This window comes from Xiphias gladius, chromosome 15 (assembly GCF_016859285.1).
Source record: "Xiphias gladius isolate SHS-SW01 ecotype Sanya breed wild chromosome 15, ASM1685928v1, whole genome shotgun sequence".
In the NCBI taxonomy this organism is placed as follows: domain Eukaryota; kingdom Metazoa; phylum Chordata; class Actinopteri; order Istiophoriformes; family Xiphiidae; genus Xiphias; species Xiphias gladius.
The window spans coordinates 29234764-29262077 of NC_053414.1; the positions used below are offsets into that span (position 1 = coordinate 29234764).

At 41.2% G+C, this 27314-nt stretch overlaps 3 protein-coding genes across 10 annotated transcripts; all 3 read right to left on the reverse strand.

Moving 5' to 3' along the window:
* Positions 1-1081: 1081 nt before the first annotated feature.
* LOC120800979 (uncharacterized protein DDB_G0271670-like) lies at positions 1082-9728 on the reverse strand. 3 transcript variants are annotated; one of them, XM_040147509.1, is made up of 6 exons: positions 9530-9728; positions 8624-9160; positions 8377-8520; positions 3133-4695; positions 1953-2028; positions 1082-1520 (listed from the first exon to the last, which is right to left on the reverse strand). In XM_040147509.1, exons 2-5 carry the CDS (start codon positions 9122-9124, stop codon positions 1954-1956), a joined length of 2283 nt encoding a protein of 760 aa, XP_040003443.1. In that variant the 5' UTR covers positions 9125-9160; positions 9530-9728; the 3' UTR covers positions 1082-1520; position 1953. The 3 variants fall into 3 exon arrangements, with proteins under 3 accessions (XP_040003443.1, XP_040003442.1, XP_040003444.1); XM_040147508.1 differs by having other exon boundaries at positions 9526-9728; XM_040147510.1 differs by lacking the exon at positions 9530-9728 and having other exon boundaries at positions 8692-8836.
* Positions 9729-10900: 1172 nt separating this feature from the next.
* LOC120800146 (cyclin-dependent kinase 12-like) lies at positions 10901-15516 on the reverse strand. Its single transcript, XM_040146004.1, has 4 exons — positions 14610-15516; positions 12872-13538; positions 12607-12708; positions 10901-12496 (listed from the first exon to the last, which is right to left on the reverse strand). The coding sequence occupies exons 2-4, from the start codon at positions 13502-13504 to the stop codon at positions 11261-11263; spliced, it is 1971 nt and encodes a 656-aa protein (XP_040001938.1). The 5' UTR covers positions 13505-13538; positions 14610-15516; the 3' UTR covers positions 10901-11260.
* Positions 15517-17011: 1495 nt separating this feature from the next.
* scrn2 (secernin 2) lies at positions 17012-27218 on the reverse strand. 6 transcript variants are annotated; one of them, XM_040146007.1, is made up of 9 exons: positions 27122-27218; positions 26072-26234; positions 25136-25317; positions 24346-24545; positions 22279-22494; positions 21906-22071; positions 20004-20184; positions 17878-18034; positions 17012-17410 (listed from the first exon to the last, which is right to left on the reverse strand). In XM_040146007.1, the coding sequence occupies exons 1-8, from the start codon at positions 27193-27195 to the stop codon at positions 17882-17884; spliced, it is 1335 nt and encodes a 444-aa protein (XP_040001941.1). In that variant the 5' UTR covers positions 27196-27218; the 3' UTR covers positions 17012-17410; positions 17878-17881. The 6 variants fall into 6 exon arrangements, with proteins under 6 accessions (XP_040001941.1, XP_040001943.1, XP_040001942.1 ...); XM_040146009.1 differs by lacking the exon at positions 27122-27218 and adding an exon at positions 26965-27099; XM_040146008.1 differs by lacking the exon at positions 27122-27218 and adding an exon at positions 26507-26784.
* Positions 27219-27314: the final 96 nt, after the last annotated feature.

Here is a 27314-nt window from a genome sequence, read left to right on the forward strand (position 1 = left end):
ACCATCAGTGGACAGGGGCATGGCTACCACTGAGGACAATGCGGCATGTATTCCTGGAAAGGTGGCAACAGCTTTGATTCAGCAATTAGACCTTCATGTTAAGATATAAAACAGTAATGCCTTATTTTCAGGTACCTAATTTTGGTGAAACAAAGCTTTGAAGCATTTATTTTAGTTTGAGTTTAGTTAGTTGAGTTGATAACCAGTTCTTGGTTATCAGGGAAAGTTCCTTGAAAGAACTGCTTGGAACCAAAAAATTACTTTGCAGAAAATATAATTGAACAGCTGACTGTTAAGCAGCCAAATAATTTTTAAAAAATGGATTTTGGTGTGTGTCCAAATCAAATCATGGGTAAAAAAAAAAGAGTGGTGGCTAAGAAAAGGCTCTGCTGACCCAAAATGGTTTATAAGAGATTTATCTACTGTACATTTTTCAGCAGCTCAGGCTTAGCTGTCCTTTATCTTCCAAAGCTCTACTTTGAGCTCAATGCTATATTAGAGCTGAATACAGCTGAAAAGACAGATACTTCCCTCAGGAGCTGGTAGAGACCAAAAACAGAGCTAAAAGAGAGGGGATTATTGGACAATAAATCCCCAGGTGGACAGAAACACATCTCCGAATGAATACTAGTGTTGCTCTGTCTTCTAGATTTGTAGATAAACAACTGTTAGTCCAAACAGTCCATAAAAAACAAGATTTCATTTATACAAATAGAAATGACAACAATAAAAAGCATGGAACTTAAATTTTGAACTGGAAGGTTCACCACACCAACTTCAAAGCTAATGATATGTCAGTGCTGAGTTCACAGTATATTTAGCATTATGCTAACAAATTCATTATTTTTTGAGGTATCTTATGAAATTAAAGTGTCAGACGTGGAAATTCATACCGGTTGGTGGCGCCAGATGAAAAGTAAAAGGATCAACAAAAGTCACTGGGATCCTCTAATGGGCGATTTTTCATAATTCATAAATGACAAAAATTCAAGCCAACTTTTGTTGAAAAAAATCATGACAGTGTGTGTCAACAGCATACATCATCTCCCATTTTTTAAAGACTTCTTTAATCAGTGTGGGAACAGCCATTAGTGGGTGAATGCATTTTACAGGCTTAACACTTGACTAAAAAATATATATATTTCCTCATCAAATTAAGACACAGCCAACAAAAAAGATTTTGCTTAATCAAATTTATGCAGTACCAAGAGAACATTAGTGTAACAGAGTTACAAAGTAGTCAGATACACAGAAATGAAGGGCTGAAGTGAGCAAAACCTTGCTTGCCAATTGGCAATAAATTGCACAAAAATATTCTTTTGAAGAAGATATCCTTTTACTTGTTGGAGTTCAAGACACATTCAACACAAATCTGGAAATATGACTTAAATTCATAATGTTCCTGTTAGGCTATGAACTGCATGTGTAAATAATTTTTTGTGTGTTGAACATCAGGCCCACATGGTCTGTCAGGGATCACGGCAGATTCAGATTTAAGACAGTCTTGACACGCTACAGATCTACAGAAAAAGAAGAAAAAAAACTTATGAACACATGAGACCAAATGACACCTAATTTGCAAACAAATTTCCATTTCAATCATCATATAGTTCAAAAAGAGTTCAATTCAAAAACACTATCCATTTCAGACATTGTAATCTCATTGTTATGGAGATTTAATTCTATATTGCAATAGGATTTCAGTAAGGACGAGGAAGATATTCTCTGATGGCTTTCTTGTTTTTACCCCTAAAGTGGAGTATAATATTACTATAGTGTACATAATGCATGTTAAATGTGTATTATTATGGATACTGGTAAAATATTACGCCAGTGAAAGCTAACATTTCATTTGATGAGTACAAAACACAACCAGTCCCAAACAGTATCATTTATCGGTTTCCAGTTCTCTAACGAAGACACACACTGTTCTCACACTTAGGTTTACTTACTTTAACCAGTTTGAGAGGTTAGGGGGTTGGCTGTCTGTGTGACTTGTTTCTTCACCTTCTGGTTAAATGCTTCAAGCTAAAAAAGGAAAAGAAAATCTTGAATAGAGGGATTTATGATTAAGTTGGTATTAAAACAACCGTAACCAGAGAGGAATCTGAGCACAACGCTGCGCTACGCTTGCATTGGGTAATAATTCAATATTATCACTTACAGACTGTCACTGGAATTATACTGTGATTATGATCATATTGTTTTTACAAAATTCTGTTGTCCAAATTCATGATTCTGAGGATATCAGAACAGAGTGAAGCACAGTTCATTGCACTGAACATCAATTTGATTATTTCATGTGAATTTGCATACATTTGTCCTATCATGGGCAAATACATTGGCCCTATCAAATTCATAAGGTACGCCTGTACAGTCTAATGCAACCCAATACAACTGTTCTGCCATAAAGTCTACTTTTATGGTGCCTCTAATGTTCAGGTTTTGTTAGATTATACAGGTGTACCTAATAGAGTGTTCACGGAGTGTATATAGATTGACTGAGTGTCTACAGCCATGACAGCGGCAAAGAGAGGCTGTAGTCTCAGCGAAATGCTAACATGCTGCACATGCTATACAGAGCATAGCTGATGCTGATGGGAATGATGGTAGTTTGGCAGTTATTTGAAACCAAGGTATGAGGTTCACCAAAGTCACCAGGATTCATCCTCAGGACACCATGAATGTTTGTACAAAATTCCTTCGCAATCCATCCAATAGTTATGGGGATATTTCAGTCTGGACCAAAGTGGTGGACAAACCGAAAGTCTGACGCTGCCAGCATGGCTAAAAATAATGATATTTGTTTTTTATCTGCAGGAGGATCTGGATATGTCTCAAAACACACATTCTCATAAACAATCATGTTAATTTGTGAAGTAGGTGCAGTGCTTTATCAGAAAATAGCAAAAAATGTTTCCCCAGTCTGAAATATTGTGAATTCCTTTTAAAAACTCCTGAATCCACAAATTAAATGTATCACTGCATGGCTCATGACCCAACTTTCTAGCAAATTTCAGTGAAATCTGAAATATATCTATAAATATATCTGAGATATCCTGCTACAAGACGTATAGATGAACAGGACAAAAACTTCACCTCCTAAATGAAATGGATTAGTCCTCCACTAACCTTTTTCCTCAGGTTCACCTTTATTTCTTCCTCTGTTGGCTGTATTTTTTCCTCTTTTGACTGCCCGGTTTCTGAGTCATCTTCATCACCCCGTGAAGCCTCCACCTTCCCTGCAGAGTCTTTACTCTGTTTTGCTCTTTTTGCTGCCAATTTTTGTTGTCTATTTCTCTCTTTTAACTTTTGAAACCATACACGACACTTCCTTATGTATTTTCCCTTCCTCTTGTGACCTTTTGTGAGTTCTTTTAGACAGCTCCGAGTGGTTGACTGTTTAGTGCTGATGACCCGCAGGTAGCGACAGCCAGCTGATCCAATCTGGCCTTCACTCTTGGACAGGTCTGGATTCACAAGTAAATTAATGTCCTCAAAGGGATCATGATGAGGGTAAACCATGTTAGGTGCCACTACAGAGCCAGGAAAGTAAAGGTCGCTGTTCTGTGGATAAGGATACTGGCTGGAATCAAGAGGGGGAGGAATGGCACCCTGAGTAAATGCCGAGTAAGAATTTGTAGCAGCACTGTAAGTGCCAGTGCAGTAGGCAGTGTACTGGGAGTACTGGGACAAACTGTAATCTGGAAATGCCGAAATAGCAGCAGGGTGGGAATAGGAATAAGTTTGTTCTTGTGGATATGGATGATGATATGTAGAGATCTGTTTGGAGTCTTTTCTGTCTTTGTCTACATCCCTGGGCCTCTGTGCTTCCTTGCTGTCCTGGTTACCGTCATGAAGTGTTAGTCCATCTCTGCTTCTGCTTCCTGAGCAGCTGCGTTCAGATGCTCTTCTTCGTTTTGAGTCTCTGCTGTGAGAGCTGCAAAGGCGAGAGGGGCTGGTACTAAAGCTCCTAGAGGTCGATCTTGAGGTAGAGGAGGAGGAGGAGGAGGAGTAGGCGGAGGAGGAGGAAGAGGAGGAGGAGGAGTTCCTGTAATGTCTGTGGGTGCCTTTCCGGTGACTCTCGTGCTCCCCTCTGCTTTCAGCCCCCCATCTGCCTTCATGTTTCTTTCCATACAGCCTCTCCTGAGTCCGGTCTGCTAGTTTGCTCATCTCCTCCACTTCCAGGCTCAACCCCAGAGTTTTAAGAATGTTCTGTAGCTGTTCACGCTGCTCATCCACCTTTGGTTTTTCTTCTTCTTTCTGCTTCTTCTTTTTCACTGCTGGAGGAGACTTTGATCGACTACTAGAGCCAAAAGAGTCGTCTCCTCCGTCAGTCTTCTTTTCCTCATCAGGCAGGGAGAGTCTCTCGTTGTGGGATCTCTCTGTAATCAATGCCTCAGTCTCACTTTCTCCACTGCTGGCCCGACTGGGGTCCAGCAGGGAAGCTCCACTGTTTGATCGCTGGCTCTCGCCCGGCTCTGGCTTGTTCTCCACAGCAGGTGGCTGAATGTTTAGGAGCTCCTCACCTAAAGCAAGATCCTCACTGTCATCATTGACAATCCTGCTGAGCAAGTCGATGTCCACACCTTTGTTCAGCACACTGAGGAAGCGCTGGAAACCTTTGTTGTCGCTGTTCTCCCCTTTGGTTGGTGAAGCAACACTTTGGCTGGGAGGCGGTGTGACATCAGGGACCTGGGAAAGGTCAGATATACATAGACATCACTTATTGTTAAAATAATAATCCCTATGACTAAACCCGAGCAAGCCTTGAGGTGTGGTCTCATTCAAGGTACAAGGTTCAACCGAAGCAGGATTTTATATCCAGGGAGAAAAGTATTACGATGTGTTGCAGTTGATCAAAGCAAGCTAATGTAGCACCATTAAATTCAACAATGCGATTACTTTTTTAATTTAGGAGGAGGTCTTATGAACTGTTTGTAAAGAAATCTTGACTACACTGTTGGATTACATCACGATATCAAGCACCATTACATCTGCTATTTTGATAATTTTTCTTATCAAAATATTATGATGTAGCTCAAGTGTTCTTTTCTTTTTTTTGTGTTTAAAATTTTCCTTTTTATTGACAGCCTTGGGATTCACAGGAAAATTACAAATACTACAGTCTCTGTTTAGGCAGTGAAGCCTGTTTAGTGTCTGGTCACATGACTATCCAGTGTGCAGTCAAGCTCAGTGACACTGAGCAGAAAGAGGTACGATGTAAAATGTCTAGCACCTTAAACAGCAAAGAGAAAAGTATGTTGAATGCGTGACAGTGAAAGCCCTGACTATTAAAGAGACAGCTGAAAGCCAGCTCAGGATTTCCCCCTGCCATTATAAGACTTAGGTGTAGTGCCTAAGCATTTTTGCGCAGAGTCTTAACTGAATGAACAAAAAAAACTATGCTGAGAGTCTACCGCTCTGGAGACAAAGGATGCCGTATTGGCCCCAATACAAGAAAATCATTTTTTTTCTGAAACTTAGGTTTAAAAAAGTGGGGGCTGTCATGTATATCGTGACCAGACAATTATGTGTTCATTCATCACAAAATATATTATTTTTGAATGGAGAGAGTAGCAGTGTAACTACAGTCTTTTGCGGAATGTTGCATTATCGTTTATTTGTAGTCTTATTATAATGTTTCCAGTCCATCTATAGCGAGTCTTTCGGAGTTAATCAGCCTTAAAAGCGTTTGGTTATTCCAGTATAACCTGCAAGCGTTTCTGAAGGCCAGTTTAACATGTTCTGCTGCCACAGAGGAAATGAATTCATGACCAGTCATGACGTGCACCCCAAATGACAGACACACAGAGATTGCTGATAAAATGACAGACAGGGCCAGTAAAAAGTTTATAGATCTTTTTACGGTCCACCGGCCCACCAATGCAGGGCCAGTCCAGCTGTCAAAGAGCCAAGAATTACACCTGTCACAGATGATGAGCTCAAAAAGACAGGCTGAAAAAACATTAACACCCAATCTATCACAGCGCTTAAGCCCTCCAGAAACCCAGGGAAAACCCTGCAGCCTGTAAGCCAAACAGAACACAATAACAGATGTGTTTGAGTGTTACGCCATATGACAAGTCCTCACGGATTTATAAAGAAATCACAGTCTCCATAACCTACTACTTGGCAAGAGACATGGCGCCCATGTACACTGTTAGCAAAGAGGGATTTCAGACGATGATCCATTTAAGTTTGTACAGAAGTTTGAGTTGAGAAATACACATATCAAAATTATCAGTAATCTGTGCATTTTCCTTGATAACCAAGAAAGTAGACTCATGATACCATTTGTTTATTATACAGCAATTGCAAATCGCAATATTGTCCACAGTAATCGCAAAATGACTTTTTCACCAAATCATGCCATCCTAGAAACAGGTTGAACAATGTTAACTGTACAACCATGTCTGACTGTGAATGAATTTTTCCTTCTTTAGGTCTTCAGGTAGTATTGGGCAGTGTTTCCACAGGTCACTTATAAGCAAGCCCAATGAGCAGTAGTTCATTGTTCATTCATTGTCACTAGAATAGCTGTAGAATCCAGATTGCCCAATTCCCAATAGGAGTTGGCACAACATCCAGGGTCATAAAGATATCGTGGACCGAGACTCCTGTCTAGAGAGGGAATGGTCATAACACAGGCTCAGGCACAGACTGTATTCCCTCGAAATTCCTTATACCACGTGGCATAGGTGAGCGTAATTCATTGTGTAGGATTTGGTGCCCAGCAGAATCTTCAGACATGTATGGGTAAGTGTTGTGGCACATGAAGAACATCCTTATTTGGAGGTGGTAATTGTTATGTGAGTTTAGTCTGGGTTTAAATACACCCTGATAGGAGGACAGGACCTTCAGAATTGGGTGTGCATTACACAGTGTTAACGGTTATTGCTCATCTCTTTTGTCTTCGATGCATCGAGCTTCAATAAATTAGGGATGCAATTGGCAAAGGACAAAAAAGCAGGAGAATATAAAAACATGGGTCACATTTTCAGGTCGAAAGATCTGGAATTCCAGATTAATCGGGGAAAAAAGAAAAAAAAATCTCATCCCTAGTAAATGCTTCCGCTTAAGACATCTGGCTATCCTGAAACTTTTACCAGCAGCTCACAAGATTTCCATCACACTGACTGTCTACTTTTCTGCCACAGGCACCCTCAGGACCCTTGCCAGAACCTCATACAAAGGCCGACACTCATAAAATAGCAAGATTGATATGCAAGTATTGAGGCCACTGGCATTGCTTTGGGAGAAGGTTTTCAGGATAATGACTGAACTGAAGCCACAATATAAAATTCCAAGTCGCACCACAATCTCAAGACACACAGTGCAGTGACACCACACAGTAAAATATATACATATATAGTACATTGAAGGATAGGACACTCTGATGGACTTCGCTGGATAGGGTTTCTACCTCAAACACACATTGGGGTCCAAATGGGAAAGTGGTCTCAGACTTTTGGACCCCACTGTATCCTTGGGCATTTTCTTACTGACATTTCTTGTTACTTATTGCTAAACATTAACACCGATACCAATCTTTCTGCAATAAACCATTTTTGGCAGATATATATCGGCTGATTTATTCATCTAGCTTTATGTAGAAGCACAATGATGGAGTTATGGTATTTTTATGTGGTGGGTAATTCTGAAAACAACTAATTATCACAGCATTATCTCAATGTGTATATGTCTGATAATTAAACCCTGTCCAATCTCATAATTTTTCTTGGTTTTTACTGGGAAAAAAATTCAGTAATTTTCAAAGGAATTTGTGATGTCAACTGTTATAGATCTTACAGTGTAAGCTCGACAGATCTGACAGATTTTGTAACATATGGCAATATCTGTCCATTTGTATTTTAATTTGAACCAACGTGAAATTAAGTTTAACTAAAAACGGAATTTTTTTCCCCAACAATAAATTTGGCTCTTTAAGGGCTAAGCAGGTATAACAACTGATCAATGGATTGATAAATTTGATGATTAATGATTATTAATCCAATTTGAATTATATTCAACAAAACACTTGTTTCATATGTCATTTTGTTTTTTCTCTCTTTAGTTCTTGTGTATCTTAAGTTTTATTGATTAAATTATTAAATTTAAAAGTGGTGAAAGTGGTGGCTATTTTCTAAAAAGATTTAATAAATTGTCATAACAGTATAATAAAACAAATATAAGTTAAAATAATAATAATAATCGTGATAATTATGATCTATAGGGGCACTATAGATGAAAATAAATGCAATTAACTGGAAAGCACAACTATGTAGCTTGTGCTGCACTATACGGTAAGTAGTGAATAGTAGATAAGAGTTGATTTCATTACGTAATGGTGTTTATTAAAAAAAACCCACAAACCTCCGTGTTTGTTGGTTGTACACAGGGGTCACAACATCTCTGCTTCATTAGTGCCTTCACTCTCAGTTTCAGGGGATGCTCTTCAAGCAGCTTACCATCTCTGCTCAGGCTAGATGAGTTTGTTCTCTTTTTGGGTGACCGGACCTGAGCAGACATAGAGGAAGCAATACAGTGTTTTCTCAACGTAACCTCACGGTCTCAAACAGCTGACTGATTACCTGATCAATCTACGACTATTACTAATCACCTTTGACAGAAAGCTGAGAGAATGTCGTTGCAGCAAAATTAAATTCACTCTGTCTCGAAGAGTTTCACCTTTGCATGTAGCTGACTGTTCATTACACGAAAGGCCTAGTGGTCTTGTCTTCTTCATAATTGGTTCAACTTTTTTCAAGGCAATGGCAGCCTTCTTAAGCATTATTTGCTCCTCTATCTCTCTAAGCTCTTTCCGTTTTCTTGCCAGCTCTGAATCCTCCTCATCTATTTCCAGCAGGTCTCCATCCGGGTCCTCGCCTTCTGACTCCTTATTGTAAAAGTTACTGGAGGGGAGACTGAGTTCCTCCCATCCCACATTCACTCCCGTGCTGTTGTGTGGTTCATCAACAGTGTATCTTGAGTGTTCGTAGTAAGTGTCACAGTAATTATTAGTACTGAAGGCATTTCCCATGCTGTTGTTAACACCACTGTTTATTGGGTCCAGACATCTCTGCAGTCTTCGAAAAGCATCTTCCCAGTCAGGTGGATTCATTGTTCAGCCTCGCATAGTTTGTGAAGTGTGTACACTCTGTAAAGTAGAAACAGTGTGGAGAAATGAATGTGGATTAGCAATGACCTGTTTGCAGACCTGTAGTTCCTGTACTGACCATAGAGCAACTACCTTTTTACTCAATAGAAACAAAATGTGGTCACAAAGTGAACAAGCCCTCACCTAGAGACTGTTATCAATAATCTTTCAGTAACCCTGACGTTAACTTAGTTGCATGTCGACTACTGTTGAGGAAAGAACGCCAGGGTTTAATAAGCCAAAATGCCTAAATGGCATTATAACATGGTATAATCTCCGTAGTTTGGCAAATCATGGACCAAACACAGTAAAACTGACTAAATCCTGTTTAGGTAGCATAGCTTGGCTGCTAACTGACTGTTTACCTACTATGGTTGCTCACACGACCCCTTCTTCAGTCGCACCGTGGGGAAAAAAAAACATGTTAATTTTAGGCTTGTGTTAGTCAGAAAACGTAGTTCTTGGACAGTGAAATGCCAAAACTAGGATTTAATAAGTTTCAGTAGTAGACAAGGACAACCGTTGATGTTAAAAGAATGCTTGAATACTGAAGAACAGAGGGGGCAGGGGAGCTGTCAGTGCTTCGGTGGAGATGAAAACTAGATAGTAGCAGCGCCGCCTGCTGGACGGAGTACACACTGCGACCAGCTACATCCCATGATTAGAGTTGACTTGTTCTCATTTCCACTCACCTCTGACAAAAACCTAATGATGTACATAAACATGTCCTTCTCCTTTGTACGTAGAGAGTTCAATCATTACTTAATGATAAATTAATAAGAAAATAACAACTATATACTAAAACGACTGAAGCAACTGGAGGCTTAGCACTTGACCCTGTTCAGTGGGATGTAAAATCTGGACCTGCTTAATAGTGTCAATGACAGGGCAACTTTGCCTGCAACCAAATGTGATGATTAGATTTTTAAAAAGTCAGCAAAATCTTACAAAGTCGTTCTTTGTAAACTGTCTCCTAAGCATTATCAGACGTTGCATCTGGTTACACCTTCACCATCAGTTCTTCTGTTTCTAGCTTGCCAGCAGGGACTATTTGTCTTGCTCGAGGGCACTTCATTCGCAAGGATTTTAGATGATGCGGTGAAGTGAACCCAGGCCAACTGTTGTAAGGATGGTAGCAATAAATTCTACACGCAGATAATATATGCATTGTGCCATTACCCTGCTTGAATGGATATATGAAATGAGACACACAACCATTCATTTTCCAAACCATGCTGTGGCGTTTTACACCATTCTTACGTGTCCTTTTCGGATGCTGTAGATTTCTGTACTGTGTAGTGGTTCATGACAATAACAATGTACTGTGCAGCCTGCCAAGTACCACAAACTGACATTTCGACTTTTGGACATGACAGTCCCATCCATTTTTTGCTTCTTTGGAGAAAAAAAAAAAATAAATAAAAAAGGACTATTGGTGCAATTAAATAGCTCTTCACCATTTACTTAGAATCATTGTATTTATTATGTAATTCAAATATGTACATAACAGTTTTCTAAGCTGGCAAGTTTAAGTGTAAAGCACATTCTGTACACTGGACTATGGTGCATTCCGTAAGGGTAACGGCTGTATCCTACAATAAGACATTTGCAAACAAATGTAATTTCAACAAAAATTATAATGCAGCAAATTATTGTGTTAAACTAATTTTGAATGATAAAATTAAGATGACAACAGTTTCAGAAATCAATTAAAAAAAAAAAAAAACATTTTCTGCACACTGTGTTTTTCTTTAGCATGATATTGTGCTATGGGTACAAGGACAGACTGGGTAATGGACGCAGCTCCATCACCACCTGAAAGTTTTGTGAACTAACTACTGTTAATAATTTAATTGTTGGTCTTGCTTTCATCATTTTTGGCATTACTTTATGTTGCTGCAGGACAGGTTGATTGCAAATGTTCGGTGTTGATTTTCTCTGATTGATGTTCAAACATTTGATTTGTAGTTACAACAGGACACGCTGAAGGCCCATCTGCTAACTCTATGAATATTGTCTACTATTCTCCAGAGGGAGAAGATATTTGTTCCACTCTATCAGTCAGTTCTAAAGTCAGATTTTTACCCAATGCAACTGTCGTCATCCAGGTTGTTTGGTTTCAATGACCTGCAAACATCGGGGCCTTGATGGGGTTTTTGATTTTTGTGTTGTGTTCAGCGGCTGAATTGGGTTTGTATTTGGTAGGTTAATAAAGGTTGACTGAGGATTACTAATGTGTTGTGGGAGTAGATGCCTTGTTTGAGTGAGTACTGCTGGAAAGATGTTCAGAGGTGGGATATGTGGGTATGGGAGGAAGGGAGGTAGGCGAGGCAGGAAAAGCCCAGATCCAACACGGGGCAAGTTAGGAGGCAGAGCTGGAGGCAGAGCTGGGTAGGGCAGCGGTGAACAGTTCACTGGAGAGTACATCGGCATCACATGTGTAAGGGGTGGTTCGGATAAACTGTATGTGGTATTTGGAGAAAATGTGCGCAATGCAGCAGTGCTTTCCTGGGAGTTAGTTTCACATTTTTCACTGTCCTGTAAAGAACTACTGCTGCCATTCTGGCCATATTCAACAGCTTGATGTACCTGTAACTGATTTATCTCTGTTACATCCCTCTGAGCACCACATGAGTCTTTTTTCATGTAAGTGTCCTGAGTCAAAGAGCTGAAATTAGATCTGCTTGATGATGACGATCTACTTCGACGCCTCGGAGAAAATGCTTGCCTTGTGTCCCCTTCCCTACTTCCTCTACAATGGCGGCCCTGGTCACTCTCCTTTTTTCCGTATAACCGCTCCTGGATTCGATGAGACATTTGGCCCAGTTCCTCAGATCCCAAATCCATGCCAATGGCCTGCAGAACATCTTGCATTTGCCTTTGCTTGTGCTCATCCTCAGGGGTCAGGGTTATCTTTCCCACCACTGATGGAGACCTGGATCTACTGTTTTGGCTGTCGAAGTTTTGTCCTCCGTCACTCCTTTGCAGAGACTTTTCATCAGACAGGGAGCATCCCTTTGGGCTGAAGGACCTGTGACGAGGCTGCGGTGAAGCTGGTCTCTGGGATCCTTTGATCTCACTCCAGTGGCAGTTATTTTGGTGGCTTTCTTGGTGCCTCCCTGCAGAACTGGGAGACCACAGACGATCTGCACCGTTTATGAAAGAAACTGGAGAAATTGGTTCATCATTGACTTCCGGAGAGGTCTGAGTTACTATCTTGGTGAGCATGGCGACATTGACACCCTTGTTGAGCACATCGAGGAAACGCTGGAAACCCTTGGTTGACTTCTGCTCAGGAACAGTAGGACTTTGATTGGTGACATCACTCTCAAAAGACTGATAGGAAACACACAGAAGAAAACCATAGTTTATGGAACTATTATCTGTGGTCTCTTGTTTGAAAAAGATATATGTAGCATATTAAACAATCTGTGAAACCAACCCACCTGTCCACTAGATTCGTTCAATGGAAACCTTGTTCTATTTTGATGATGATCCTCATGATCTTTGGAAGGACTGTCATCCCTCTCTCTGGGTTTGCCACAGCTCTGTTGAATATAGGAATTAAAAAAAAAAAAAAACGAACAAAAAAACCCAAAGAAAACCACAAAAGAGCTGACAAATAAGATAAAACAGATAAGGATTTGAAAGACAAAACTGCGTTGTCACAATGTTAACGCTCAGGTTCACAACGTGTCTATTTTGCCTCACCTTTGTAGAGTGCTCTTTTGATCGTGTCCTCTCCTCTGAACGGTCCCAGCTCCTTTCACTACGATCTCTATCTTTATAATATCCAGACAATAGTCTGTAATCATCATGCTGTTGCCTGTAGGTAAACTCCTCATGCCGATGCCTTTGTCTGGAGTCTTGAGATGTTTTCCTGTATTTGAAATCCTCTTCCTGTGGTAGTGTGTGTTTAAAATCCTTGGGTACATGTAAATGTGAAAAACCATCTGGTGACTGACTGTATGTTTTATCCTCAGGCTCACGCCTGTATCTGTAATCGTCTTCATCATCCTCTGTAAACCTTCCCCTTTTATTTTCAGCAGCATCCCAATCAGGTGAAGACATGTGTTTTCTCACTGGGCTCTTTCTGCTCCAGTCTCTGCTCACTGATTCTTTATTGTACGGCCTCTTAGGTGAGTCACTGTACTCTCTACTTCTGTTTGTTCTCTCTGTGCTGGTGTGTCCATCACCACCATATTTATGATAGGAATCACGTGGTACATCTCTGTGAGGTTCACGCCTTTCTTCCCATCTGTCGTCATAGTCTTCCCACTGCCTTGAACTTCTGTCACCATACTGTCGCCTGTGACTGTGCTCAGACCTGTTTGAGTACATCATGTCACAGCAACTCCAGCTGAGTGAATGTCAAATACTGCAGGAAGAAAGAAAGAAAGTGAGCTTTAAAATCATGAGATTAAGACTTCAGAAAGTCACTTTTCTCACATGTACTTAGGTAGTATTTGGTTTCTTATGAGCTCTAAATGCATCATGAAAACTTAATGCACTGAATTTGAGTGTAAATGGCATGGGCATGTATAGCTGCTAATGGAACTGGGTCACTGGTGTTTACTGATGATGTGACTGCTGATAAAAGTAGCAGGATGAATTCTGAAGTGTACAGGGCTATACTCTGCTCAGATTCAGCCAAATGCTGCAAAACTTATAGGACGGTGCTTCACTGTACAGATAGATGATGACCTAAAACATGCTGCGAAAGCAACTCAAAGAGCTTCTAAAGGCAAAGAACTGGAATACTCTTCAATGGCCTAGTCAGCCACCTGACCTCAAATCAATTGAGCATGCTTTTCCCTTCCTGAAGACAAACCTGAGGGCAGAAAGACCCACAAAAAAGAAGCAACTGAGGGCAGCTGCAGTAAAGGCCTGGTGAAGCATCTCAAGGAAGGAAACTCAGCATTTGGTGACGTCAATGGGTTCCAGACTTCAGGGAGTCAATGACTGTGGAGGTTTTTATCCAAGTATTAAAAATAACCCTTATAGTTGTAACAATGTTGGTTTGACCAATTACTTTTATGAACCTCTGAATGGAGGGACTATGTACAAAAGCGGCTGTAATTCCTACACAATAAATGCGGTATTTTTATTAAACCTCTTGAATTAAAGCAGAAAGTTACAAATCAAATCTTGATGGCTTCATTTCAAATCCATTGTGGTGGTGTACAGAGGCACAATTACAAAAATTGTGTTACTGTCCAAATACTTACAATTTATATTTACAGTCAGGAACGTATCATTTGATATGTTGAAAGGCACAAACGTAAAGTAATGTTGAAACATTTTATCGTCAGCAGGACTCTCAACCCGTGTGTTAACATTAGCCGGGTAACTCTACTAGCGATTTGATAGAAGAGCTGCTCTAACTAGCTAAACTAGCTAGTTAGCAATACTCAACAAAGCGTTAGGTAACAAACTAACGTTACATTACCTTTTCCGCAGGACGACTCCAATTCCTTTAAGCGGGGTACGATAAAATCCCGAAACTAGTTTTGGCAATTTGTAAAATCCATAACAACAACAAACTGTCAAGCAGTTAGCTAGCATTTGCAATCAAATTTTCACTTGCAGGCGGCGGTACACCTCACCACCGCGCTGTTTGCTTGCTTTTCTAGCACGAATTCGTCTTCTTCTTTATTGCTGGGGGGGGTGACACACAAGCCTGTAGGTACATTGCCGCCCCCTTCTGCATTGGAGTGTGTCAGAACGCTTACTGCACTAATACTTAATATTCTCCTAATAATTCCTGTTTTCTAAAATTCTGAAAATAGCCCTGTAACAAACATCACCCGAGCTCTTCTGTAACATTTCACTAAGACCTAGTGTCACGTGAATCCTTTGGTCTCTTTTGTTGGTATCTAGAACAGTATAAAACACACGCTCCACCGTTTTCTGTAGTCCACAGTATTTCACATCTACCCGTAGCATTTATATTCATTATTTTTAATGTACTTTTTAGACCGCTGTGACCGAACCTTATCCTTGACATAAATTCTTCCTCCTTTCTATTTTTGTTTCCTCTCATTTCTCATATTTCTTTAAATACTATAGTATAGTATAGTAAACCTAATTCCCTCTGTCCCGCTCTTCCTGCCATTTCTTTTGAATTTCTAACTTGAGTATACTTTTAGTCTTAGCCTTGCCATATTTTTGATATTTATATATATTTTTTAATCTATTCTTTAATCATATCTAGTCTCTTTTCTTCGATGCCCCTTTTGGCTTTTCAGGCTCTCTGTCAGGAACAGGGTGTTTAAACTACTGCCACCTGCTGGTTGGAGTGTGAGCAACCCTTTACTAAAGGGAAAATCCACCCATGAATCGTTGTGCTGATCCACAGATCGTTGACCTGTGTAAACTACAAATCATATATATATAAAAACAGCTGACTGAAATAGTAACTCAGTGGGTTGATAGGGATTCTTCTAAGTATTCTGTCCAAATGATTTCATTTTCAATGTCAGCCTTAAAGGATCAGAAACAAATGTCCCCATACACTAAGGCTGCCGTTATCTTGTAACATTCAACAAACAGTAAGTATCACCTTTGGACCAGCAGCTGGACTTGTTTTTCTAAATATTTTGGCGTTAGTAGTCACTCAAATACTGTATATTACTCTGCATTTAATTTCAAGGAGGTACTAGTGGGTGTAATCATAATCATTGCTTTTTTGGCACACAGACCAGCTATATAATAGTACAATATAATGCTTTCCTTCCCTCCTTGTCTATTGAGTCTTTATGTAAAGAACCAATGCTCCTTCCATCCTTATTTTAGTGAAATAATAGTAATAATAATAATAATAATAATAATGCATTTTCCACTTCTGAGAAAGCAAGCCTCTTTTTCTATTCTTATCCAAGCAAGAGAGTGGAATTGTGATAATAAACTGTTGGATACGAAGAGAAGAATTGTTACTTTTAAGGCTGCGCAATGCTGACAAAAATCCAATATCACAACGTTTTAGACCAAACACCTCAGTATTAATTATGTGAAAGTATTTCTGGAATTACTTTTGATGCTTTCTATCACTGAATTATGTGGAAGTGATCACAAAACAGACACGAGGGTTAACTGTCACTCATCTCAAGTAAAAATGGAGGTTCACAAAGTTGGATGACTTACTTAATCTTTAAAAGACGGGGTAAAGGAATGTAAGTATTACTGGTCAGCATTAGTGTATTAGATATTACAAAGCCAAAATCCCACAGCAATCCTCTGAGGAACCTAAATATCTGTACAAAATTTCATGGAAATCCATCTGACAATAGTTGAGATATTTCCTTTATAAACTAACTCACAGTTTAAGACTACATCTACATTAAGCTGTCCAAATTTGAAAACGCAGTTTGTATGTTTCCAGGTCGTTTTTGTAGAGACCTCTGTCCACAGGGAAGACCTGAACACCTGAAATCTCTTCCTCCCCACCATCTTTTCAGGTGGCGAACAACCACACTGCTCAGCGTAGCCAACATCTGGTCAGGACTGGGACAGACAGCCCACCTGACCAAATCCTTATTTCATGAACGTCACCTGACAAAATCAACATAAATCCAGATTAATGACAACAGTGTGTATTTGACTATGCTGATATCATGTATGATCACAGGTAAAGTTAGAGGCAACTAAAGGCTGTCTTCGTACATTTACTGGCGCACAGCCTCTGACCCTACCTTGGCCTGGTGAAGAAAATGCTGTTTCAGTCTGGACAGTGGACGGCGAGATAAAAGGTGAATTTAGAAATTTAACCAGCTCACTGTGGACCTACTCTAACATTTCCAGTACCTACAGGTGCACCACTAGGGTGGCCAGAGAGCTCACAAGACACTTAGGACAGACTATGCACATTCTTTATTCGATCTGTCCCTACGGGAAGCCATCAAACAAATGAGAGCCCATTCATTTTCGACGACAAACAAAATGTTAAACAAATGCCACACTTACAGTATTTGTGCAACGTCACACAGCTCTACATGGGCGCCTGTGTAGTCTACATCACTATGCTAACTAATGAGGTGCAGTCATTGCTCCCTGGGTGAATACAGATGATAAATATGCTCAAATCACATGTTCAGTTTAGACATTTAGTCTGCGTTAATGATGGAATGGTGTCAGGCATGTGTGTTGTGTGAGTGAGGCGGAGGCCAATCAGACAAGGAATACAGAGCTTGCAACAGTCCCAGGTCCTTCTCCTGCCACTCTGCGGGCGCTAGGGATGTCCACCTGAGGGCACTGTAAGAGAGGACAGGTTAACGCAGCACGTTAGGCGCTTATTTACCTTAGCTGGAAACGGTCACCATCACACTTCCAAGAGACATCAGCAACTGGTTGTAAGAATCACAACTTACAAGTTCTTATTACTGATCTCACCTCCTAACTGTACAAAGGTTCACTATCTTGCGTGTGTTTTATGTGCCTAACTCTTGAGCAACTTTGTCAATGAACTGCTGGCTTGTTATGCCAAACATACAATAGAAGACTGTTCAAATGAATTGTCTATTTTCAGACTTCTGTTTTCAACCAGCTAAGATTTTAGGATCATGGTCTGCAGCCGTCACTAATTCTGATGACTCTGACTGGTCCCACACTGATTCTTAAGTGTTTGAGCTGCAGTCCAAATTTTTCTTTAACTTGAGGAAACTTTACATTCACATTCATGCACATATACAACACCAAATACACATCTCGAAGCCTCCTACCTCCTCACTGGTAGAACTTGATCTCTGTGTCCACGCAATCAAAAAACAAGTCCCCCAGTTCGTCTCCTGGTATCTCTCCTCTCAGCATGGCTGAAATCTCACTCAGACACTGCGCCTCCAGATCCCTAAGAATCTCATAGACAGCTAAGCCCTCGTCCTGAGATAGAGAGAAAAAGACCAAGTTTAAACCAAGTTATGATGATGCCCCTGTTTGTATTATCATGTACGTTTAAAGAATCCAGATCCAACTCTTGGCCTTTTGAGACTCCTAAGTCTATTTCAACCAGAGGTCTGTAGTGGAGGCGTAGACTTAATAACAGCAGTTACACACCTCCACTTCCTCTACAAGTTAATCTGGGGTTTTACATAGTCTGGCTGCTCACCAAAATAGCAGCCAGTAGTTTGGTCCCAAACCCATTATACGACATAATAATTCACAGAGTAAAGCGTGTTCACAGTGGGCTTACAAAAAAATCAGTGCGCTTAAGAAACAGGAAATAATGAAAAATAAATGCATCAAAATGTATCAAGCAAACTGCAACTTTGAGCCGCCAGCGCCAATTAAACGTCACAGAAAGAAAGCAAAATACGTGTGATATGGAAGAAAGCTCCAAAATAACTTGTCAAACCAAATTTCAAGGTCAAAAATGAATTTTATAGATACACCCCCTGCGCCCAAGAACTTTTCATGCTGTTTCACCAACATCTGCATTTATTTCAAAGCAAGACTATGTAACTTTAAAAAGAAGAAAAAAAACTCTTTTCCTCGTACAAATAAAAATTTGAATTGATAAGTAATAAACCATTCCATTGCTCAGTTTACTATGTTCAAAAGTGTTTGCCGCTTCAGCTTTGCTTGGTCTGGCATGGCCATTAGCTTGTAGTGGCTAATTTTAGTTAATTTTAGCAAACTTGAGGTGGTTATTACTTCTCTTCTGTGCAACTGTCCTGACATTATTTATTCAAGCTGTGGATTTTGTTTTACTTCTCTTTTTCTTGTGCTACAGTTACACTATGTTTTACCATTCTTTCTTTATTGGTACTTGTGGCCACAGCCATATAGGGGTGACTTTCAGCTCATTATTTAGCTGTTTGTCCTGCAATTGTACTGTTCTGTGCAGCTGTATTCAGAGAAAAAGCTCTAAAATCCTACCGTCCACTACCTGCTCTGCACCAAAAAGCAGACAGACACAGTTAGAAACCAGCTGGTGAACGTAGTGGAGCATTTAGCAGCTGACAGGAGATATTTTCCTCCAAAGTTGATAGGGAGCGAAAAAGAAGGATGATGTTGATCCATATCTGCTTGATGTTCAAATAAGCAACTATTTGCTAACGAGTTTGCCATATCAACTTAAAAGAGGATGACATGTCAATGGTGTGTTAACAGCTTGTTTCCACTGCTCCCAAGTGTCCTAAGAAAGTAAGTTATTGCAGGTTTAAGTTTTTCATATTATACTGTCAATGCCCAACATAGTCAAAACCTGGTTTGAATGAATATGTATTCATGAATTTAAGATGTATTATGGAATCGGGTTGCAGCTAACAAGTAGCAACACTAGACTCTTGTCTGAATCTGTACATACTAATACATTGAGACAATCACAAAATTTCAGTCCAAAAAGTATACTGGCCTTCCTCTAACTGTTCATTCACCTAACACTACCTGGGGTAATATGTAATACTGTGGCTAAATTCAGGTTGAAACCTTTGGGAAATTTAATAATTGACACTGATCTGATAAAAAGCACAAGTCATCTCTAACAGGATTATCAGCTTAAAAGTCATACGTTACTTAATACCTGCCAGCACTATCATGTTGGTGTTTGGTTGAAGTGTAGTCATGACTGAAACCCTGCTCTTTGGCTTTGAATGTGTACTTGTAGTGTGTTTATGTTTAGTCTACACTAATGCCATGTGTCTTGTCTGCACTAATTGCGAGGTCCTGTCCTTTACTGGGAGTGTCAGTCCTGTGCTGGGAGACTTTCCTGTTATTTATCAGCAAAAACTGAACGAGTTCAGCTTCTCAGTAAAAAAAAAAAAAGATTCAGCTTTGAATAAATATGAAATGAAGCTCTCCCAGGATCTGTACTGGACTATCATTGACCTAGTCCCCTTTCAGTGCCCACCGGGTTGGTCTCCATGGTGTTGAGTGCCACCTGGTGAGCCTTGTAGAGGTCATGTCTGCGGTCCACCTGGCTCTGAAAGCGAGGCTGCTTCCTGACAGGGTCGTCTTGGCCGAACTGTGGGGAGACCACCCTCAGCGCTGGAGTGGAACAGTCCGAGAAGATAAAAGGCTTGAATATAGACCTACCAGGGTATAGGTGGGGTGGGTTAACAGGGATAGGAACAGGAAAGAGAGAAATGCAGACTAAGAAATTCCGGCCGCCAAAGTAGAGACAGAGTGTAGGAGAAGCGGAGATGAGATGTGAAAGAGGTGTGGAAAGAATATTGGGGTATCACCACCTTCATAATCTATGCATGCGTCATGCTTTTTGTGAAATGCTTAATCTGTTGTAAAGAAATTTTGCTTGTAGTATTCTGGACACTTGTGTGTTTTCCATCTTTGCACCAACCAATAAATCAGTGTATAGGCGATTAATTGATGTTTTAAATTTTTTCTTGACCTTTCATTGTCTATTTAATTAGCTATTGCTGCTCATGCTAACAACTATGTTTCTGATGCCGTAAAGGTAAAGCAGGCAGAACCTCCCACACACTAGGCATGCATCCGATATGAAAAGTTTGTGCACCACTATCCAGTGTTCCTTTGCTCAAGCGATATGTTTCAGTCCAACAGCATGCAACGTAACTTAGGATATAAAAAGGAAGATCCCAGCTTTGGGACATGTTTGCTCTGTTTTGTTGGGAGTGTCTGAGGTGGAACTCCAAAGGCAAAGTTACATATTTACATATAAGGTCTTTGAGGCACCATTAAACACATTTCGCAAAATTTAAAGTATATACAGGTAATGCTTTATTTTTCAGCTGCGTAAAGTTTCCTAGAAAGAACCATGTAATGTAATATTTACGCAGCCCTAACATAAGTACATAGAAATAAAGTTCTGAGACAGATATTTTTGTTAGTTCAATTAATTGTCCCTGAAATTCTAAAACTGCACACAAACAAATAAATAGTATGAATCTGTTCCAAAACCATGCAACAAGAGTTCATGTTGCCACTGCATGTGAACCATTAATTAGTAAATTTAAAAGCTTTTGTGTAAAGGGATCACTACAGTATTGTGCTTACAGCAGCTGCCTATAGAGTGTTGCAGAACAGAGCATATTGCCATATATGCTCATTGAGCACTTTATTAGGTACACCTGTTTATTGATGCAATTATCCAATTATCACTCACCTGGCCGCAGTGCAGTGCATAAAATCATGCAGACACAGGTCAGGAGCTTCCGTTAATGTTCACATCAAACATCAGAATGGGGGAAAAGATGTGATCTCAGTGACCTTGACCGTGGCATGATTGTTGGTGCCAGACGGGCTGGTTTGAGTATTACCGAAACACACTATTGGCTCCTTTAATACCAATCAATCATGGTTTGAATGCCACAGCCTGTCTGAGTATTGTCGCTGACCATATGCTTCCCTTTATGGCCACAGTTTACCATCGTCTAATGGTTACTTCCAGCAGGATAATGCTCCATGTAACAAAGTAAAAGTCGACAAGAGTTCAGTGCGTTTCAGTAGCCTCCCTAGTCACCCGATCTGAATCCAGTAGAACACATTTGGAGTGTGGTAGAGCACCATGAATGTGCAGCTGACAAATCTGCAGAAATGATGTGATGCAATCATGTCAACATAGAGCAGAATCTCAAATGAATGTTTCCAACATCTAGCAGAATCCATGCCAAGAAGAGCTGACGCTGTTTTGAAAGCAAAGGGAGGTCCTATCCAGTATAAATAATGTGTTCCTAAATGTACTTTGAGAGTATATGAATATGTTGCAGTATAAATAGGTTATTTTAGTCTTAACTGATGTCTAGAGGAATTCTAAGTTTAGTCAGTGACAAACCTGGAGGGGTCTGGGGTGGCAGTGAAGAAGTGGATGCATGGCAGGCTGGTGTCTCTGGGCAGAACAGACACCATGCTGCCTGTAGTGCAGAAACCTCCAGAATCCATGCAGATGCCACTGGGCTTGTCCCTCAGAATGGACATCATCACCTCTGCCGTCACTGAGCCTGAGACCAGACACAGAGTGAATGAGGTACCGTGGACTTGAATAAAAAATATAAACATTTCAAAAAAATCTTTTTGATTCTGAAGGCAAGTGGAAGTCACGCTCATATTCAGCCATAATTGACCTTTTACACTCGGCGTAACACAGAGTATTAAAGGGAAAAAAACCCAGAGGCATTCTGGGAAATGCAGTCGTGGACCACTCTCACCGTCATGTTGCCGGAGCAGCTCTGTGCCTCCCTTATAGCGCAATTTGGCCAACTCCATCCTAGCAGGTGGTTTCTCAGGACTGAACACCTGAGAGAAGTTGAACTCTCTTTCACCATCCCACCAACCCTGAGCCTGGGCCGTGCTCCGCAGTTCTGGGTGCTCTGCGGAGATCTCAGTGCCGACGGTCAGCTGGTTGGAGATGTTCTTCACGCCCTCTGAAAGGAGCGGGAGGCCGTTAGTGTGTGAAGATGCCTTGCCAAAACCGATGTTTGTCTTTTAATAGCAGATACAAGTCTCAAGTCAAATCAAGTCAAAATCTATTTATGTAACCCAATATCAGAAAATTGCCTCAAGGGGCTTAACAGTCTGTACAGCATACAACACCCTCTGTCCTTAGACCCTCAAATGGGATAAGGACAAACTCCCCCCAAAAACCCTTCAACGAGGGGAAAAAAATGGAAGAAACCTCAGGAAGAGGAACTGAGAAAGGATCCCTCTTCCAAAACGGCCATGTAGTAGATGTCATGTGGACAGAATAGATCAACACTATGGCCAATCAAGATGACAAAATTATAGAATGTAAACACATATGAAGATTATGGTCTGGGGGGACGCCAAGCAAATTCTAGGTGCACGCAATCAGACAAGAACCTGAGCCGCACGACCTCCTCTCCACCATGTAGACCTGGAAAGAGGACAGACTACACAACCACACAAGAGGCAAAACCAAGCACATCATTCACACGTCTAGGAGGAGGACACACTCCTGCTTGTGAGTGCTTGTGAGTTCGAAATGTCCCGCCCGCTGGCCAGAAACAATAGAGTACAGTTTATATAAGGCATGCTCATTGGTGCTGTATTTGCGTACACACTGAGCCAAGCAGCTTGCAATGTTTATCTCCACTTGACAGAGTGATCCGACTCTGATCTATGAGCGTCTCTTCACCACAATTTCAGGATTCACCGAATTATATGAAACATCTATATAAGCTGTGTTATCATGTTGAAGAATGAACAAAGACTTTGTTATTTAGTTTCCCACATTAAAGAGCAAATATGAGTCATGTAAGTATTTAAATATTTCATATGGATTTTCAACCCTCTTGTGCCGTTTAGTGTTGATTTGCTCTTTAAAGGAAGATTGAGCAGCCGAGTGGTGTGAGCATCAGTCCACACCTGTGGTCCAGACCGAAGTATCTCAACAACCACTGGATGGATTGAAATTAAATTTTGTACAGACATTCACGGTCCTCGTTCGTGAGGGCTACCGACATTGGTGATCCCTTGATTTTTCTTCTAGCACCACTAGCATGTTTTCCTCTGTCTAAGACTTTGATCTATGACCAAATACTGTACCTGCAAAACTAATGGCACTACCAGGGCTTTGTGTTTAGTGCCAATGAGCAAGTGTGAGCATCCTAACAGGTTAAACTAAGATGCTGACCACAGTCTCTGTGAGCATGTTAGCATACTGATGTTAGTATTTGGCTTAAAGCTTGCCTGCGCTTAAGTGTAGCCTCACAGAGCTGCTAGCAATGGCATGTCGACTCTTATTCTTGTTAAAAAAAAAAAAAAAAAAAAAAAAGAATTAAGGCTCGGTAATTTTCTTAAAGACCTGGGCACTGTAGCTTTTAGCAAACATTACTCAAACATGAGTAAATAGGACATTTACTGGGAACTATTTCCAGCTAAAGATAGTGAGTCCTGTCTTGTTTAGATATGAGACAAAAGAAAATCACCCCAGTCAAAGCTAACTTAAGGTGCTGATGTTTGCAATTGTGAGAGAGGCATTTGATATAATCACCCAGCTGTGTCAAGTCAGTGTTTTGGCTCCCGTTTGTACAATCTACTGTCATTTTGTATTCTTAGTTCTGTGCAGTATACTGGTTGTGCAGGTTTTTATAGAGTTTTTGCTCATTTGAAACGAGGATAAAGAAAGTATAAAGGGTGTCAAATGCTGTAGAGATTGTAAAGCCACACAGCCTGGCTAGAGACCATATTTGGATTGGCCAAATGAATTGCCTAGATTTTACGTGTTTACGTGGTCGCTAAACCTCCATCCTCACCTGTGACCTTCTGTGCCGCCCACAGCTTCCCAGCAGTTTCCAAGACCCATGCCTCGTTGCGGTCCACCAGAAGGAAGGTGTTGTGGTAGCTGAAGGGCTCCGGATCCTCCTTGCACTGTCCCCCCTGGCCATGCTGCTCCAGGAGGCCGGTGATCACTGTCAGCGCTGCCCAGGCACTGTCGCCGCGCTCCAGCCCCAGTCTGATGATCAAAAGACACGCTGGGTTACTTCAAAGTGTAACAGTTGAGTTTCCTCTTTACAAAGCATCAGTTATGTTCTTACAAATGATAGGAAGTTATTTAATAATGGTCAATAGTCAATATCTGTTTTAAGTTTTTATCTATTCATTTATTTATTTATTGCTTGATCATTTAGTCTTTTTCACAAACCATGAAGATTGGTTGAGCTTGTCGCCAATGTTTGCACGCTCCTCTGCATAGTGTGTTGGAGGAAGTTCGACTGTACTCGAGAATCACTTGGCAACTCCCCTGACTAGCTGAGTATTTATACACACAGTGATGAATGGATAAGTCTGAGTTTTCAACAGTACTCACTACACCTGTCATAACTTGCTTATGACACTTTACACACCCTTCTGATCGATGCATAAGAGAATTAAGTTAATGCTTTCCCTGAAAATACAACATCCAAACTGTTTTATTAGGATGCAGTAAATGGTTGCTTCGACAGCTACAAAGATTATTTTTCTGTATTGCTAAAATTGGATAATCTGTTTATGATCCATATTTTTTTTTGATGAATAGATTATCAAAAGACTTTTGGCGCTCACCGGACCAGGTCCATACCCAGCAGAGCCTCTCCAGGAGTGACGGGCTCCTGGGTCCAGACTGCCTCGTTCCCAATACAGACTCCCTGGTCATTAGCTCCCATTTCTGCACCCCACATCCAGGCAGGTTTGCTGAGGACGACGGCGTGGGTCTGCTCCACCTGAGAGATCTGGATGTATGTGCACTGCAGTTTGAAACAAAAACAAAAAAGGACAAGACAGAAAAAGAGGGACTGAGAATGAGAGATACTGTTCATCAACTGTGCACAGAGCGTTACGTGTACTTTATGCAGTAGGCAAAGCAGAGCATGACTGGTTGAACACATAGCACAAATTGGTTCTGTTCAGAAAACAGAACTCTGAGAAAACAGAAATAAGAGGAAGGAAAAGAGGAATTCTGTTGTTGACTTTGAGGTCATGTTGCACTTTTAGAGCACATACTTTCAGAGTTGCGGGTAGGCCACTGTTTGCGGTACACAAAATACAACTTGTCTTCCAATTTTGATACCAAAAGCATTTATATCAGCAATGGCAGCATAACTGTACGACTTTCCCAAATTATCTGAAGCTCAGTAACTGATCTGATTAGTGCCACTAAAAGACGGATTTGACACAATATGGAGGAGGAAAAGAGGAAGAATTTCATCGGTGACATTCAGTTACTTCCCTTCAATCATTAACTGGAAACAATGTTTCTACATGAATTCCTGAGTAAATGTTTAACAAATTCTGGTTCAGACTACAGTCTCAGACAGGATTGTTTTGAATTCCCATGGATTGATATATGACTACAATCTTTTTATTTCTTAAATCTTCTGCAATGCAACCAGACCCTGGAAGTATGTTCTGTATCAGTCAACTTGTGCGATTAAAGTTATGCATGGTGCAGACGCAGCAGTAGTTGGGTTTGTGGGACAGTGGGAGTCCAGGGCTGTTTACCTCCAGCATGGAGCCTGGAGGGTGAGATGCTGCAGGGTAGTGGGCCACCTCCTGCACCTCATCCCGGGGACGGTCGGAGTTCTTCCCAAAAATCACATGGTCATCGCGAGAACCGGGGGGCAAGGACACAAAACAATCACATGACATGGGAGCCTCTGCCATCCTGCAACAAAGAAACAGCAAAAAAAACCAAAAAAACCGTCAAGTCGGGGGCAAACAGAAGTCTCGCTGGCTCTGGGGGAAGAATGAAAACTGATGAGATGAAAAATAAGCACTCATTGAACCGACTAACTACCTCATATAAACAATCTTAAAACTAATCTTCAGAGTCTGACAATGTGTTTGACATTCAGCACAAGTGTGTGAGCCTACACCCATTTGACCATAATGTGCATGTGTGGAGTCGAGAGGAAGAGTCTGCTTCCATTCCCCCACCCAGCTTTTCGCAGAAAGTCAGATTCAGCCGGTGCACTGCCCATCCCTTTCGCACAGGGATTAGGAGGCAGTCTTGTGCAGAGCACTTTGTTGACTGTAATCTTCACAAATCCGACCGCCACGTTGCTCTATTATCGCCCTCGTCTCGCATTTGCGACCGCGAATCGCTTTCCATCCGGAAACAATGTCGCCAAAAAGTGCGCCGATCGCAGACGCAGCCCTCGGCGGAGCTCGGTCTGAGATCAGTGTTTATTCCCGAGACAAGGCCTGACCGAGCGACGTGCCCGCACGGTTAACCCCCCTCCCCCCGCCGCCGCCGCCCCCGCCAGTGACGCGCCGGTCGCCTCGTGTCATTTCGCTTTCTACGGGGGGTTGAGTTCGAGTTCGAGGTCGAAGTTGAGGGCTAATAGTCTGGAAACTGGAGCCAGTCTGCGGACGCTGCAGCAGAAGACGTTTACCTTTTTTGATTTGTTTTGTTTTGTTTTTTGGTTTTCAACGGTGAGCGCGGACGGCCGGCCGGGAGAAGGCAGGTTGTAGATACCGAGTCACGTGACCAAGAAATCCAAAGGTCTGTACTTAAAGGTCTCGTCTCGTCTGGCCACAAGCACAGCTCACCGTCTCACTGCGTCCAGTCCACGCCTGTGCAAAGCTGCACGGCAGGCCGGAACGATGATGTAGCTCTTCATCATGAGTCTGCTTCCCCCTTCGCCTGTTTGTCAGGGCAGCAAAACCACTGCCAGGACCGATTATGATGCTTATTACTGCACCCGGGTTCATGCCAATCTCTGCTACCTCCTGAAAGTTTTTA